Genomic DNA, 18,111 nt, shown 5'->3' with positions numbered 1-18,111 from the left:
TTTAGGCATAATTCCTAAAATAATCTAGTGCTCACACCTCACAATCATCGCTTAGCACTCTAAGTTTAAGTCTAGAAATAAATCCATATTCCTAGTTCGCTTAAACTAATGCTCTGATACCAACTGTGACATCCCCAAAATCACGGCCAGAAAAGACCGATTTTGTTTATGCTTTATAAAAATCAGAGTACTTCATTTTATAAAAAGGTTGCGGAATTTGTTCCCAGAAAAACATGGTAAATACGTTATTAAAACATTTTTGAGGAAACGTATTTATTTCATTTTAAAACGTTTGGGATGTCATCATTAATACCGAAACATAAGCATAAACAGAACATACAATTATTTACACTAGTGATCTACATCTCTTTAAATCTCTTTGTGTAATGTCACTTCATATCGTCACCTGTGATGTAAATAAACTGAGTGGGTCAGGTTGGGAAACCTGGTGAGTACATAGGGTTTTCAACCCACAATAATATAATTATTATTGTTAAACATCAAACAATCAACCCAATTACCCATTCCCGTTATCCTCACATTACGTCCCTAAAACATCTAACACAAGGGACCTAGTCAAAGGACTATCATTGGGATGGAGTATACCTGGTGAGCACACAGTTCACACAGTTCGAATAAACACACAGTTCGAATAAACACAGAGTTCGGTTAAACACACAGTTCGAATAAATACCTACAGGTTGCGAGCCTGCTAGTGTTCCACTGGACTGTCTAGAATAGTCCGTGGTTGTCATCTATACTCCGCTAGATGACTAGATCATCAAGAACAGCTATAACGAGGCCTCTCATTATTTTATTTTGTCACACAGCAACTATTATATCTACCCGTGTTTTACCCCGCACATTATGTAGATATAAAATACTTATACAGTTTGAATCACTGAAAACATGTATAAAACGTTCTTCCAATATAGATAGCAAGTATACAGATAATATACACACACAGCACGTAAAATACTTCATATCTATGTGTAAGCTGAAAGTAACTATGCACTCACCTGAGTAGGTGGTGACTCAGCACTCGGACAACGCTTCGATACTCTCAAAACGATATTCCTTCGATAAAACCTAGTACCGATACCACTAGGGTTTAGTTTAATGATAACCGCGACAAATTAATTAGTTTGACTATTATTAAGCATTAATAACGCTCAATATAACTCATAATAATAGCCTAAATAATTATTTTAAGGACCTAATAGCATTCCTATAATTATTTGAAAGCTATATAAAAAATTGCGTAAGCGTAGCACACTTACAGCGAATTTTATCGAAAACCGGGACCTAATTGGAGCAGCGTTTCGAAACCGAAAAACTCCTTTTTCTCGGGACTCCGGGAGCCTCGGGGCTTCCCTAGGGTGCTAAGGGTTTAACTAGGGCTTAGGGGACTCCAAAAGGGTTAGAGAGAGAAAGTAGTTTAGAGAGAGAAGTGAAAATGTGTGAAAAATCCGGAAGAATTCGCATGGTATTTATAGGGACCGAAGCTCGGAATTACGCTGGGCGTACCGAGGGTACGCTGGGCGTACCGAGGGTACGCTGGGCGTACTCCTCGGATAAGATCACCAGCTCGGACCCAGCTGTCTCGCACCCATCGGATGGATCAGATCGGACCTACGCGGGGCGTAACCTCTTCGTACGCGGGGCGTATTGCGAGGCTTCGTGGCATGATCCGAAGCGAGATCTGAATCATCATCCGACGGCCCACAACGTGCCACGTCATCAGCTCCTTATCAGCCTTCGCAAATTGCATTCTCGACTTCTAAAAATCATAACTTTCGCATACGAGCTCCGTTTTCGACGTTCTTTATATCCACGCGAAGGTGGGAACGTACTCTACAACTTTCGTTTAGACTTCGTTGGCTAATTTTGGCTCGATTTTAATTTTTATATTATCAACGGGCCGGGACACGATTTGGTCCGTTAAATCCTCATAACTTCTTCATCCGACATCCGTTTTCGCCCATCTTTTTCTCGTTACGCTACTCTCAACGAGATCTTCGATTCTCGTTTAGGTCGTGTCGGCTAAAAACCGCTCGATCAAATATTCGAATTTCGGGTTGTACACTGCTAGTCCGAAACTTCGAAAAAACATAACTTCTTCATACGAAGTCAGATTTGGGCGTTCTTTTTATCGATGTTCTTAGTTTAACATATTCTACGACTTCCGTTTAGATCGCTAAGGCTAAATCTTGCTGTATCGTAAATTCACTATTTACGCTTCCCGGTGCCGTGCCGGTTTTGCCGTAAAACTTCGACGGGCCATAACTTCTTCGTTATAACTCGGATTTCGGCGTTCCTTATATGTACGGAAACCTTGTGACATAGTCTACAACTTGGTTAAGATTATTTATTCTAAATAATCTTTTGTCGAAAAGTCGTTTTCGACCCCTATTGCCTCTAAATTGACTAGCCCGGATTTGCGGGCGTTACATATATTAATTGAGAAATCATATTATTTAATTAGTATTGATCAAGAATTAATTTAGTGGTCAACAGAGACTAATTAAATTTACAGGGACTGATTAAGTAAATCAATAATATTTATAGTTTGGGCTAATGATCCATGTTGGTTAGCGATGGACTAAATTTATGTAAGAGTCCATGAAGAGTTAGTCCAAAGGGCTTATCATATGGATCATTGGAATACCTAAAGGATTAGGTAAATTAGGGTTTTAAGTATGAAGCCATAAGGATTCCACACTATAAATTGAACCCTTGCACTCCCAAAATCAGCACTTTCACTCCAAGGTGGAACTCTAGCCGTTTTTGGTGCCCCCTAGCCCCACTCTCATTATCCTCCATTTTCTTTTGGAGTTTGTAAGTTATTTGAGGTATCACACTCGAGGTATTAAGCTCTTAAAAGGCCAGGGATTACAAGCTACAACAAAGAGGTATTCATCTAACTAGTTGTTATGTTGTATATCTCCAATTGCATGCTAGCTAGGGTGTACGCTTTGGATAAAATGAAATTGCATGTATAACTTGAGAAAGTTAGATCCAAAGCATCCAGGGTTATATGTGCACCATAGGCATGTTATAGTGCTCAAAACCCATCAGTGGTATCAAATCCAAGTTTTTTCTGTATTGATGCATTGGTAATTGTTAAAAGCAAGGAAATCGTTTTTTTTTGGAATTTGCCTGATGACCACGATGTGGTCGAAGTTACCACAACGTGGTGTCTGATCAGTTGGCAAATTTTCAGTTTTTTGGCCAAGTTTTGGATTAGGATCATACCACAAACTGTTTTAATTAATAAAAATCAGTTTTTTTATGATAAAGTAATGATTATCTTCATCCAATTGAAGGATAATTGTCATATTTTGAGATAACCAGTTGTTTATGTGATAAATTGATTATTTGTGGAATTTGATGTGAATTACCTTGCTATATGACATTAGATTAGGTCAATTTTGTGATATAGTTAATTATATGATTATTTTAATTGTTGTCAAATTGATCCAAGATTTTGAAAAGGTTCAAAATTTTTCCTCAAGTTTTGGAATTTAAAAGATTTCAATTTTGAAATATTAAATTCTAAATTCCTAGTAAATTGAAAAGGTTCATAAGTACACCTCTTGGTTTTGTAACTTAAAAGTTAATTAAATAGCCTTAATTTTGAAATCTTAAATTTAAAACCTTGATATTTTGAATAGTTCAAACTACATCCTTATGGTTTTATTAAATTAATTAAGTGGTTAATTAAAAGAGAGAATTAATAAATCCATAATGACATGGTTTAAGTTTAATTATATTAAAAGTCTAATTTATTAATAGATTAAACCACTTAGTATTTTAAATGTGTAAAATACACCTTTATACTATACAAAATTAAAAGTCTAATATATTATAGATGTATAAGTTAAAAGTCAGTTGTAACAGCCCGGATTCCCAGGTATTATTTATTCATATATTTTTGGTGTTTTGTGAGGGGACTCGGCGAGTTGGAGCTCAAACTGGACGTGAGTCCACGCCTGGACTCGGCAAGTCCAAGGGAATGGACTCGGCGAGTCCACGTTGTTTAATGAAACCCTAATTTCCCGGTCCTGAGTCCTATTTAAAGGACCTTATGGACCTTCATTGCGGCTACCTTCAACCTTGAGAGCACCAGAGCATCTGAGAGTCCTTGGGAGTGAGATAAGAGGCTATTATTCACCATCTTTGTGTGTGTTTGCAAGAAAGGAAGAGGAAGGCCAAGCTAGGAGAGTTGGGGAGCTTGGATCTACTTCTATTTCGGCAAAGGAAGCTATTTGAGGTAATATTCAGAGCTTATTCTCGTGTTTTTGTTGATATGGCCAAATCTAGGGTTTCTTCATGCCTTGTTTACCTTGTATTTGGAGTGTGAGAGGTCCCTTGGGGAAATGCTACCTAGATCTGGACCTTAGTAGGTCCAAAGAGTCCCAAATGCCCTGCTTTATGCCTTTCCTTTTGAGTTGGGGACTTAGGTTACCATTTTAGAGGTCATTTCACCAAAAGGAGCCTTGTAAGCGTTGCATGGTAGCCAAGATTGTGACTTTACATGATGAATGTGCTTGGAAGGACTGGATCTATGAGTTAATGGAGCGGATCTGACCTCAGGAGCGAGTTTGAGTTGATGCATGGCATGGACTCGCCAAGTCTGAAGAACAGACTCGACGAGTAGCATGAAGATTGTCCTTAACCACTCAGCGAGTGGTCTTGCCGAGTTAAGGGGTTGACTCAGTGAGTCAGACAAGGTTGTCGAGTGGACTGAGTCAAGCTGGAACTCGCCGAGTTGTTCTTGAGACTCGGCGAGTTGAGTTGTGGTGGCCCCGCGATTCATGCCAGGTGGAACTCGTCGAGTTAGGAGAGTAATCGACGTGTCAAGAGAGGATCGTAGGGAGTCAGTGAACACGTATAGACTCGCCGAGTCGCTCTAGTGCACTCGCCGAGTCTGGTCAAAGTTGACCGTTGACCGTTGACCAGAGTTGACCAGTGTTGACTTGATAGGGGTAGTCAACCTTAGTTGAGAAAGTGTTAATTAGATATATTGTATTATAGGAGGATTATAGCTCGGAGGATCGAGCGCGAGTGATTTCCGGGATTTGCGAGTATCGAGATACGCGAGGTGAGTCTTCTCACTATACTTTACCTTGAGTAGGTAATCAGAGTTATGTGACAGAGTATTTGTATGCTATATGTATGTTATGTGTTGTACTGCATTATTTCTATGTTATTTATGTTGTGCATATTTATAGAGTTGGAACCGGAAGGTTCCCAGAGTTAGAACCAGAGGGTTCACAGAGTAGGGTCTACGGACCCACAGAGTTAAAGCCTTGAGTGGCTAATATGTGTTATGTCTGGTATTTTGGGGAACTCACTAAGCTTTGTGCTTACAGTGTTGGTGTTATTTGTTTCAGGTACTAGTGATGACCGTGGGAAGGCGCCAACTTGATCAGTACACACACATGGGATTTTTATGATATGTGATCTTGGGATACTTTGTATGACATTGATTGGAGTTTCAGACATTGATGTTTTTATGAAAATTAAAGGAATATGTTTTTATATTATGCAAAAAATTATTTTGAAATTCACGTTGTTACAAGTTGGTATCAGAGCCTTGGTTTGAGGGATTCGAGTATACCATCGGGCGTATTTGAACTCAAACTGAGGATTTGAGAAGTATTTTCAAAAAGAGTAAAAGATTTTTGGAAAAACGCAGAGCAGAGTGTGTGTACGATCGGTTCGCGCCCAAACGGTGATTTCCCAAAATACCCTCATGTTATGTGATATTGATATTGATATGATGTATTCGCATGCTAGAGTAGGCTAGGTATTCCTATTAGGACTAGAGTGGCCTGATTTGTGATGCCTTAGCCTAGGAAGAGGTGAGCTGCTATGAGATGCTTGAGAGTGAGTAGGTAGTAGCGAGGGGCTTATGAGAGATCTATTAGAGAGTGGCCTATGCATGATAGAGTACTTGGAATTGGGATCCGAAGAGGAGGGCTTGGGGTGTATTCTGATACGGTGCGAACAATAGTATTGGGCCCGTACTACTAAAAGCACCAGGGCGGAGTATAGCCCAAGTACGAATCTTTGGAATACCAAGGATCAAGGAGGAATGAGTTGTCGAGTGTGAGTATGCTCAAATGGATTCTAATATATCGTATGTTATATTTCAGAGGTAGATCATGGTGAGGACACGTCTTATGCCTGAGAGCAGTGGGACCAGTGATGAGGAGATCCGTCGGATCATCCATGAGGAGGTGGCTACGGCCATCAGGGCAGAGATACCAGAGATGTTCGAGTCTATTAAGACCATGCTGATTAAGACATTCGATAAGCGTTATGACGCTCTTTCTGAGGCTGCTATTGCAGCGGCCACCGCAGCTATTGCTGTCGCGAGGCCGCAAGGTGGTGATGCGTTGCTGTTCTGGGAGTTCAGCAACACAAAACCGCCAGAGTTTCATGGGACCCAGGATCCAGTGGCAGCTATGAGGTGGATTTCTGACATAGAGGGGTGTTTCTTCACTTGCTCGTCTCCTGAGCATTTGAAGGTTCGGTTCGCGCTGAACCAGCTTCGCTTGGGAGCGAAGGACTGGTGGAAGTTTGTGACTGCGCACTTTTCGCCTACTAAGCTTGCGACAGTGACCTGGGAGAGGTTCACTGCCATGTTACGAGATGAGTACATTCCCCATGTGGAGAGGGAGCGTCTGGCCCAGGAGTATTTGACCTCAAGCAGGGTACTGAGTCTGTTACGGTGATTACCAGGATGTTCCATGAGAGGGAGATGTTATGCCCTGAGCACGTGTCTACGGAGCAGGCACGTATGAGCCGATATCTGAGTATCTTGAGCCAAGACATTCGGGAGTTCGTGGTGAACTCCTCGTACCGGACATTTGTCGAGCTTCAGGAAAATGCCCGGAAGAGGGGATTGAGCTAGAGACTCAGGCCATGGAGGAGGCGGAGTCTCAGGGGAGGGATCGGCGACCGGCGCAGTCTCAGCCGGCAGCCAAGCGGGCCAAGCCCGCTGATCCCAAACCAGGGAGCTAGAAGGGCCGCACTTGTGGGAAGTGCAACAAGGGTCATGAGGGTGTTTGCAGAGCAGGATCTTGCTACAAGTGTGGCAAGGAGGGGCATATGGCCAAGGACTGCCCCAAGGGATTTGCAGTGTGTTTCCACTGCAACCAGACCAGACACCGGAAGGCGGAGTGTCCGCAGTTGCGAGGATCATCTCAGGGATCTGCCCCTGCCACCATTAGAGCTACCGAGAGTCGGCCAGTGAAGGCCGAGGCGCCGAGAGCTCGAGGGAGGGCTTTTCAGTTGACCGTGGAGGAGGTCCGCGCTGCGCCCGATGTTGTGGCTGGTATGTATTCTTTCGTTTATTTTGATGTTGAGATATTATGCTTATATTATGTTATGCGTAGGTACTTTCCTTGTGAACTCTGTACATGCTTTAGTGTTATTTGACTCGGGTGCGAGTCGGTCTTTTGTGTCTTTGGCCTTTAGTCAGCATATCAGTGTTTGTCGTGAGGCGTTGAGTCGGCCTCTGAGAAATTCCATAGCTGACGAGAGGGTGATATATGCCACGAAGGTTCTCCAGGGATGCGTGTTAGAGGTTTTCAGTGTTGAGTTTCCAATTGATTTGATTCCTATATCGATGGGTGATGTCTGTGTCATTGTGGGCATGGACTGGTTGAGCCGATTCGGTGCGGTTATCGGCTGCGAGCGACATCTGGTGACCATACAAGACCCTAGTGGGGGAGTTCTTACGGTGTACGGCGAGGGTACACATTCTGGATTAGCATTTTGTTCGGCCGCTAGGGCGAGGCAGTGTCTACAGCAGGGCTGGAAGGGTTTTGTGGCGTATGTGATGGATACGCGGGTGGATTCTGAGAGACCAAGGTCAGTTGAGGAGGTTCCGGTAGTGCGTGAGTTCCCGGATGTATTCCCTGAGGAGTTGCCGGGTGTGCCTCCTGTGAGGCAAGTGGAGTTCAGTATCGATTTGGTTCCGGGGGCCGCGCCTATCGCTAAGGTGCCTTATCGCCTTGCACCTCCAGAGATGCAAGAGTTATCCTCGCAGCTTCAGGAGCTGTTGGGGAAGGGGTTTATTCGGTCGAGCAGCTCGCCGTGGGGAGCGCCTATTCTGTTTGTCAAGAAGAAGGATGGTTCACACCGGATGTGCATTGATTACCGGGAGTTGAACAAGCTGACGGTCAAGAACCGTTACCCGTTGCCGAGGATCGACGATTTGTTCGATCAGCTACAGGGAGCATCTTGGTTCTCCAAGATCGATCTGAGGTCCGGATATCATCAGGTGAGGGTGCGGGATGAGGACGTCCAGAAGACAGCGTTCAGGACGCGTTATGGGCATTACGAGTTTGTGGTGATGCCTTTTGGGCTCAACAATGCCCCAACAATGTTCATGGATCTCATGAACCAAGTTTGTAGGCCGATGCTGGATCGGTCAGTGATTGTGTTTATCGATGATATTTTGGTGTATTCGAGATCTAGAGAGCAGCATGAGGAGCATTTGAGGGAGATCATCGGAGTTCTGAGGTCGGAGAGGCTTTATGCCAAATTCTCCAAGTGTGATTTCTGGTTGTGAGAGGTCCAGTTCCTGGGTCATCTCGTTAACCAGAAAGGGATATTGGTCGACCCGGCCAAAGTTGAGGCGGTGATGAGTTGGGAGGTGCCGAGGTCAGCCTCTGAGATCAGGAGTTTCCTAGGGTTGGCAGGTTATTATCGGAGATTTATCAGAGATTTCTCCAAGATCGCAGTGCCACTCACCAGGTTGATCCGGAAGGATGTTACTTTTTCATGGGGCCCCGAGCAGCATGCCTCCTTTGAGACACTACGCCAAAGGTTATGCGAAGCCCCAGTATTAGCCCTCCCGGAAGGGATGGAGGACTTTGTGGTTTACTGTGATGCATCGATTTTGGGGTTGGGAGCGGTGCTAATGCAGAGAGGGCATGTGATAGCATATGCATCGAGGCAGCTGAAGCCTCATGAGACGAGATCCCACCCATGATCTAGAGTTAGGGGCAGTGTTGTTCGCCCTCAAGATTTGGCGTCACTACTTGTATGGGGTTCGGTGTACGATATACACGGACCATAAGAGTTTGAAGTATTTGATGGATCAGCCCAACCTAAATATGCGTCAGAGAAGGTGGTTGGATGTGGTCAAGGATTATGATTGTGAGATCCTGTACCACCCAGGCAAGGCTAATGTGGTAGCCGATGCACTGAGCCGCAGGGCGGAGAGCACCCCGCTGCAGGATGTATGTTTGAGATTGACCGTGATAGCTCCAGTGTTGGACGCCATTCGTGGGGCACAGGTCGAGGCTTTGCAACCTGAGATGCAGAAGAGGTAACAGGTTTTTGGTTTGGTTTCAGAGTTCGTTACCGATGGTCGGGGGCTTATGACATTTCAGGGGCGTATCTGGGTGCCGTTTGTGAGAGGAACGCGTACCATTTTGATGGAGGAGGCTCATCGGTCGAAATTTTCAGCCCATCCAGGGGCCTCTAAGATGTATTTGGATCTGAGAAAGGAGTATTGGTGGCCCTGTATAAAGAGGGATGTCGCGTGGTTTGTTGAGAGGTGCTTGACCTGCCGTAGGGTTAAGGCCGAGCACCAGAGGCCGCATGGTAAGTTGCAGCCATTGGAGATTCCCGAATGGAAGTGGGAACAGATCACTATGGATTTCATCACCAAATTGCCAAGGACTGCCAGATGAGTTGATGCAATTTGGGTGATTGTGGACAGATTGACGAAGAGCGCTCATTTTCTTGCTATCAGCGAGAGTTCTTCAACAGAGAAATTGGCAGAGGTGTATGTGAGGGAAGTGGTATCTCGGCATGGGGTGCCGATCTCGATTGTTTCAGACCGTGATGTGCGGTTCACTTCCAGATTCTGGAAGAAGTTTCATGAGGATTTGGGTACTAAGTTGCATTTTAGTACCGCATATCATCCCCAGACAGATGGTCAGAGTGAGCGGATGATTCAGACGCTCGAGGACATGCTCCGGGCATGTGTGTTGGATTTCGGGGGTAGCTGGGATGCATATTTGCCCTTAGCAGAGTTCTCCTACAACAACAACCATCATTCGAGCATTGGTATGTCACCCTTTGAGCTGTTGTATGGGAGGAGGTGTCGGACCCCCATTTGTTGGGGAGAGGTTGGATAGCGGGTGATGGGCAGTACAGAGATCGTGCTTCAGACGATAGAGCAGATCCAACAGGTCAGACAGAGGTTGTTGACCGCTCAGAGTCGACAGAAGAGTTATGCAGACAGACGCCGGTCCGATCTTGAGTTTCAGGTCGGCGACCTTGTACTCCTGAAAGTCTCTCCTTGGAAAGGAGTGATTCGATTCAGGAAGAGGGGCAAGTTGGGGCCCCGATATATTGGTCCTTTCCGAGTGATCGCGAGGGTAGGCCGGGTAGCCTATCATTTGGATTTGCCAGCAGAGTTGGGGCAGATTCACGACACTTTTCATGTGTCGCAGCAGAGGAAGTGTATAGTCGATGAGTCGTCAGTGGTTCCATTAGAGGATATTCAGGTGGATGCGAGCCTGAATTTTGCTGAGAGACCAGTGGCCATCAGAGATCGGAAAATCAAGGTTTTGAGGAACAAGGAGGTACCCTTGGTTTTGGTTCAGTGGCAGCATCGGAAGGCGTCCGAGATGACCTGGGAGCCGGAGCGTGTGATGCGTGAGCAGCATCCGGAGTTATTTGCAGAGCGAGACTTCGAGGGCGAAGTCTAGTTCTAGTATTATTTATTCATATATTTTTGGTGTTTTGTGAGGGGACTCGGCGAGTTGGAGCTCAAACTCGCCGAGTAGGATCGTGGTTTTGGACACGAGTTCGCGCCTGGACCCGGCGAGTCCACGCTGTTTAATGAAACCCTAATTTTTCGGTCCCGAGTCCTATTTAAAGGACCTTATGGCCCTTCATTGCGGCTACCTTCAACCTTGAGAGCACCAGAGCATCTGAGAGTCCTTGGGAGTGAGATAAGAGGCTATTGTTCACCACCTTTGTGTGTGTTTGCAAGAAAGGAAGAGGAAGGCTAAGCTAGGAGAGTTGGGGAGCTTGGATCTACTTCTATTTCGGCAGAGGAAGCTATTTGAGGTAATATTCAGAGCTTATTCTCGTGTTTTTGTTGATATGGCCAAATCTAGGGTTTCTTCATGCCTTGTTTGCCTTGTATTTGGAGTGTGTGAGGTCCCTTGGGGAAATGGTACCTAGATCTAGACCTTAGTAGGTCCAGAGAGTCCCAAATGCCCTGCTTTATGCCTTTCCTTTTGAGTTGGGGACTTAGGTTACCATTTTAGAGGTCATTTCACCAAAAGGAGCCTTGTAGGCATTGCATGGTAGCTAAGATTGTGACTTTACGTCATGAATGTGCTTGGAAGGACTGGATCTATGAGTTAATGGGACGGATTTGACCTCAGGAGCGAGTTTGAGTTGATGCATGGCATGGACTCGCCGAGTCTGAAGAACAGACTCGGCGAGTAGCATGAAGATTGTCCTTAACCACTCAGCGAGTGGTCTTGCCGAGTTAAGGGGTTGACTCAGTGAGTCAGAGAGAGTTGTCGAGTGGACTGAGTCAAGCTGGAACTCGCCGAGTTGTTCTTGAGACTCGGCGAGTTGAGTTGTGGTGGCCCCGCGATTCATGCCAGGTGGAACTCGTCGAGTTAGGAGAGTACTCGACGTGTCAAGAGAGGATCCTAGGGAGTCAGTGAACACGTATAGACTCGCCGAGTCGCTCTAGTGCACTCATCGAGCACGAGTGATTTCCAGGATTTGCGAGTATCGAGATACGCGAGGTGAGTCTTCTCACTATACTTTACCTTGAGTAGGTAACCAGAGTTATGTGACAGAGTATTTGTATGCTATATGTATGTTATGTGTTGTACTGCATTATTTTTATGTGATTTATGCTGTGCATGTTTATAGAGCTGGAACCGGAAGGTTCCCAGAGTTAGAACCAGAGGGTTCACAGAGTAGGGTCTACGGACCCACAAAGTTATAGCCTCGAGTGGCTAATATATGTTATGTGTGGTATTTTGGGGAACTCACTAAGCTTTGTGCTTACAGTGTTGGTGTTATTTGTTTCAGGTACTAGTGATGACCGTGAGAAGGCGCCGACTTGATTAGTACACACACATGGGATTTTTATGATATGTGATCTTGGGATACTTTGTAGACATTGATTGGAGTTTCAGACATTGATGTTTTTATGGAAATTAAAGGAATATGTTTTTATATTATGCGAAAAATTATTTTGAAATTCACATTGTTACATCAGTCTTACCGTTAGTAGGCCTCATTCATGAAGTCAGTCTATAAGGGGTGTTTAAGGAAGCGGCATGTAATATGAACGTCATTGGGTATATATTCTTACCCATCGCACCCTTGACCAGTGGAGGGTCGTTATCTTAACGGGTAAGATAGGACACAAACTTTCATTAGTAAGTATAATGAAATACAAGTAACGAAATGTTTTATAAATTCCCAAATCTTAGTTACTTAGGAAAAATATGAATTTGGTGCTAATCCATGAAATTGCACATTGCACCTTATTGGCCATTAGTGGAGCGTGTGTGGTTAATCGGCACACTAATATTGGACTAATGAAGGATGGCAATGGGTAGCTCGTAGGTTATCATAGATCAATGGAGCGTGTGTGGTTAACTGGCACATTGATTAGGGGATAAATGACTTCGAGAGTACCAAGCTAATTTGCATGGTTATTCACACCTTGTTTGTGATCCTCGGTATCCCAGTCACAAACTTGAAGGGCATAATCGAGATTAAACATGCCATTAAAAAGTTCAATGAATCTCAAAAGATCTAAGAATTTCATTTAAAACCTAATTCGTTTAAAATTTCATTTTCGTGGTGGAATTGGTAAATCGTCAATTACCTACCTGCAAATAATTTGCAATTGGATTACGGCATCCCTCTTCTGAATTGTGACTTATTGTGTTGGATCCTAGCCTTAATATTTTATTTGGGTGTTATATTAAGGATTAAATCAACTTACTTGAATTTCTCCCCTTATAGATGTCTAATTTTGACAATTACGGTCTTCCTTATCCTTTTGGAAAAAGCTTTCCTCGTGAAGATGATATTATATATGGCAATCAAGGTGAAAGATCAATCTCTTTGTCTTGCATTGATGGAACTAGAAATCATACTTTACTTCCTCCACCTCCTTCAATTATCCTCCCTGACCCACATGTTCGTCGACTTGAAAAGTTCAAGATCGCTCAAGCCCTGTTCGCAAGCAAACACGAAGATGGAAATTTTGTATGTGTTCAAGTCTTGGAGATGAAGTTGCATATTGATAGGCTGGGAATCTTGGGTGTCGTTTTCCCGAGAAAGTTAGTTGTTGACTTGGTTCTTCAATTACTTACCGAGTCGTATAATGAGTTTGTTAAAGACTACTATATGAAAGATCACGACGTGACCCGTATTGATTTTACCTATTTGCTTATTGTTGTTGAATCAGCAATGGTTTGGCACACTGGTCAAGCAAATTTGATTGGAAGATCAATTTCCGAAACTTCCATGGACATTGACAATGGCAACATTGGAAGTACAGAAAAGTTTTCTCTTCCTAATGGAAAAGGATCAGCCAAGGTCAAATCATTTGTCCAAATGGTAAAGAGAAAGGCTAAGTCTGAGATTGTCCAATGTGCCATTCCAAAAGAGTCTGTTTGTTTCTATTGCCAAGAGAAGTGGCATTGGATGCGAAGCTGCTGTATCTACCTGAAAGATAACAAGGATGGCAAAGTCAGATTGTATGACTCTACTCCAGGTAAGTCCATTATCTAACTCTATTAGGTTCCCATTTAGTGATTCTTGTTACATGATGCAAAGTTACATTTAGATGTTTTTGCAGAATCAAAGAGAAAGAAGGAAGCTTAAAGGAAATAGTGAAGAGTCCAGTTAGTGGTTTGGTCTAGGGTTTTATTGTAATAAGTTCTTTTGAGTCTTTATCGTGTTTTGGTAGGTTGTTAGTGTGTTTACGACTTAGCAGTGAGTTTACGGCCGTAAACCCAGTTTCCGGCCCAAGTCTACCATAAATAGGGGTTGTTTAGGTCATTATTGGCTGTTGATGCCACAGAGTTCACGACCTAATATATCGAGTTGTACTAGACATTTTTCAGTAATAAACGTGTGCAAGCTTGATTTCTCTTCTACCATTCATATTCTTGTTTCTATTGATTGTTTGATTGTTTGATCATTGGTAAAGATCCGTTTTAGAACCTTACAATTGGTATCAGAGCGAGACCGGTGTCAAAGCATCATTCAATCGTGTTTTCAGTCATTTAAACTCATATTTTTCATTGTTCAAGATTAGTGTTTGGTGTTTTCATTGCTAAAGGGATTAAATCTGCCTCAAACTTGCGTTTACTGAAATTTCTGGGAGTTTACTGCCAAGAGATTATGACCATAAACCCTGTTTACGGCCGTAAACTCAAGAACATTCAAGAGTCGTACACTATGTTTTTGGACCGTAATCAGTGCATCTTACTTTACCATAAACTCCCCGACTGTAAACTGCCTGACCGTAAACTCAGTTTACGGCCGTATACAGCTGGTCCGTAAACTAAATTTTGACATTTTTAAAAAAAAAAATCTTAACTTTAAGTTTTAGAATCAAAATAAATGGATTCTCAAAGTCAAACACATCATCATGAGCTGGATTCTGTCATGGGCACAACTACACGCATTCCAAGACTACTGTCTGCAGATGGTTTTCCTGAATGGAAATACCGGATTGAAAAGTACATTAAAATGAAGGACTTCAAGATCCGAAGAAGCATCATCAAGAATCCTGTCATAATTAGCACCACTGTTGCAGGACAGATAGTTGACAAAGCAGTTGAAAACTATACAGATGAAGATTTTGAGAAAGTGGAAGAACAGGTAAGGGCTTTGGCCACTCTGACCATGGCTTTATCTCCTGATATAGCTCAAGGTTTCATAGAGTATATGTCAGAAAAAGCTTTGTGGGAAGCTTTGATTGAGGTATATGAAGGTAATGAAGACATGAAGGAAAGCCGCCAGGATATGCTGCTTCAAAGGTTTAACATGTTTAACTACATTCCCGGAGAAACCCTAGAGGCACAGCTGCAGCGATTCACCACTCTCACTACTGAGATGAACATTTCTGGGATCTTCTTAACCAAGTCAGAGATAAACAAAAAGCTACTGAATGCTCTTCCAAATTCATTGGATATGAATGTAGTTGTTATTAAGAAGACCAAGGATTTGAATCATCTCACTCTTGCTGAAACAATGGCTATCATCAAAGCCTGTGATATTGATAATAAACAGTAGGAGATAAATCATGTGAATTCTTATTCGACTGCAAACCTCGGGATTTCTTCTAACAATGCTCTTTCATCAGTCATTCCTTCCTCAAGTCAAGCATTTGCTGTTTAACAGCCTCAGATCCAAACAATTACTGTTGCGTCATCCATGTCTCACTCGCAAAGCCAGCTGCATGTCACTCCTCAAGCTGCTCCCCCCTCCAATGTACCAGTTGTGGCATCTTCCTCAAACACAAAGGAATGTGATGACAATCTTGCCTTTGCCATAGGACTTGTGAACTGCTATACTGCTCTTCTTGCTGGAGAGCTTCCACCTCAGTTGTCATTTGCTGATTTGGATCAGATTCATCCAGAAGATGTGGAAGAGATGGACATCACATGGCAGAGAGCCATGACAGTATTCAGGGCTAAACAGTTTGCCAAGAAGGCTGGGAAGAAAAATTGGGGCATGAATGTTGATAAAAAGGTAGGGTTCAGCAAAGGGAAGTTGCGTTGTTTCAACTATCACGAAACGGGCCATTTTGCTCGTGAGTGCCCGAAGCCGGATAGAAGATTAAACAATGACAAGACGATGGTTGCAGTGGGAAACAATTGGGGAGGTGCTCAGGTCAACGGAGAGAAGGCTATGGTTGCTCAGTCATTTGACTGGGAGGACCAGATTCAGGCTTTGAACATTTCAAAACCTGAGAATTCTCAACTGGCCCAAGTCAATGATGAAGCTCCAATGAAGGTTGTTGCAGCTGATCCAGAAGAAAAGATGATGGAGTTGCAGTTTGCGCGGATGGTATCTTCTACTTCTGAACCAAATAAAAATGAGGTAAGTTTACCTTTTTGTTCTCAAGCATGTGTTGACTATGTTAAAATTCTTCGTGATGAAATAGAATCTTTGCGTAGAGAAGTAGAGGACCTTAGATATGAGGGATACCAACTTAGAAAAGGACAAAAACCCCTAAAGGCCCAGTTAGAGACAAAGACAAACGAATTTAGGAGACTTTAGGAAGACTACACTAATAAATGTGAGAACTAAGATTATATCAAGAGACAGAATGCTGAGTTAATTGCTGAGCTTGATACGTTAAAAAACAAATTTGATACTCCAAACTTTGATTTTAAAAAATATGATGTATCAAGCGAGGTAGTTGCCAACATGATTGACCATTGCCTGCAGTTTAAAAAAAACCAGAAAAAGGGTTTAGGATACGATAAAGTACCTCCTCCTTTTAATCATAATTATCAGTATCACCCTGTCACTGATGAGGAGATTGCCAAAGAATCTTTCATGGTTTATGGCAACCCAACTGGATTTGTTTCAGGAGGAGTTATTAATGATGAAAGTCCTTATGTTTCTACTTCCCCTGCAGATCAATCCTTAGATCAGTCAAAGCACGAAGTTGAAGGATCTGTTTCTGATAACAAAATTGAGTCTGAACCTGATGTTTTTGTTGCAAATAAAGATTTTATTATTTCTGATGTTAAAAATGACAATGTTTTTGTGATTTTTCTACACCTGCTGATACTGGTTTAAGTTGTTTTGAAGTGTTTGATGAGTTGCTTGATAATTCTGATGTTTGTAATGATCCTAATGAAAACTCACCATTTCCACAAGTCACTCCATCTGATACACCTTCACTTATCTCACAGCCTGTTTCTTGTTCATGTTCATGTGAGAAAAGTAAGGGTGTCGGTATGGAAAATGAATCTGAAAAAGGCAGTACAGGTGTTAATAATAACAAACAGATTTGTTTTAATTGTTGTATTGGTGGTCATATAGCTACGAATTGTCCAAATAGAATGTTTGTACATTATACGTCACCAAGAGGAGAGAACAAATTTATAGGAAGGTCTTAATTAGAAAGTCCTCAAGAATTTGTTCTCGGGATGATGATTGGAAGGATGATCGAAGTAGAAAAGGGCAGTTTTCAAAAGAATAAAAAGGTTTTTCATAACAAAATCCCAAAAAGTTTGCCAAAACCGAACACGGTTTCTCCAAGATCGGTTTCGTCAGATAGGAATTCTGGATCTTCAACCAATTCTGGTAGAAAATCCAGATGCTTCATGCAAACTGATAAGAAACATATTTCAATACCATTTGTGACTGTTAGAAAACCTAAATGTCATTGGATGCCCAACTTAACCTCCAATCAATCATCATCATCCTTTGAAAAGGTCGAAAATGATGATTCAAACTTGAAGACCTTGAAAGATAAATCAGAGAAAGAGAAGGGTCAACCCAGGATAGTGAGGACCTGGGTTCCCAAATCTAAATGATCCCGCTCATCTTGCATGGACAGTTGCGGAGGAATGTCGTCAGACCTTGGTACGTCGACGGTGGCTGCTCCCGGAATATGACAGGAGACATCTCCCAATATAGCAACATTCAATCTTTTAATGAGGGATATGTTTCCATTGCGGGCGGAGAAGGTGGCAAGATCACTCAGAGAGGAACCGTTACAAATGGAGTGCTAAGTTTTGAGAATGTCAATTTTTCTCCCGAGTTAAAACACAGCTTGTTGAGTGTTTCCCAAATTTGTGACAATGGATATTGTACACATTTCACTGACAAAGAGTGCATAATTCTCAAGCCAGGCATTGTTATCCCAGAAGAGTGGATTCTTGTCAAATCAGAGCGGGATGGAAATGAATATATTATTAATATGAACAACAACATTCCTGCAAAAATCACTTGCCTCTTTTCGAAGGTTTCAGAACAGAACACAATGTTGTGGCACCGAAGACTCGTTCATGCGAACGCTAAGAACCTAAATCGCCTTGCAAAGAATGAGATGGT

General features: G+C 42.8%; 1 protein-coding gene across 1 annotated transcript; it reads left to right on the top strand.

Moving 5' to 3' along the window:
• Nucleotides 1-14,784: 14,784 nt before the first annotated feature.
• On the top strand, nt 14,785-15,330 carry LOC145064344 (uncharacterized). Its single transcript, XM_079011813.1, has one exon. It carries the CDS (start codon nt 14,785-14,787, stop codon nt 15,328-15,330), a length of 546 nt encoding a protein of 181 aa, XP_078867939.1.
• Nucleotides 15,331-18,111: the final 2,781 nt, after the last annotated feature.

The sequence above is a fragment of the Lactuca serriola genome, chromosome 1 (genome assembly GCF_051521515.1).
Source record: "Lactuca serriola cultivar US96UC23 chromosome 1, Lser_US96UC23_V15, whole genome shotgun sequence".
Classification (NCBI taxonomy): domain Eukaryota; kingdom Viridiplantae; phylum Streptophyta; class Magnoliopsida; order Asterales; family Asteraceae; genus Lactuca; species Lactuca serriola.
The sequence above is the reverse complement of the archived record's forward strand: the minus strand, read 5'-3'. Positions and strand labels throughout refer to the sequence as shown.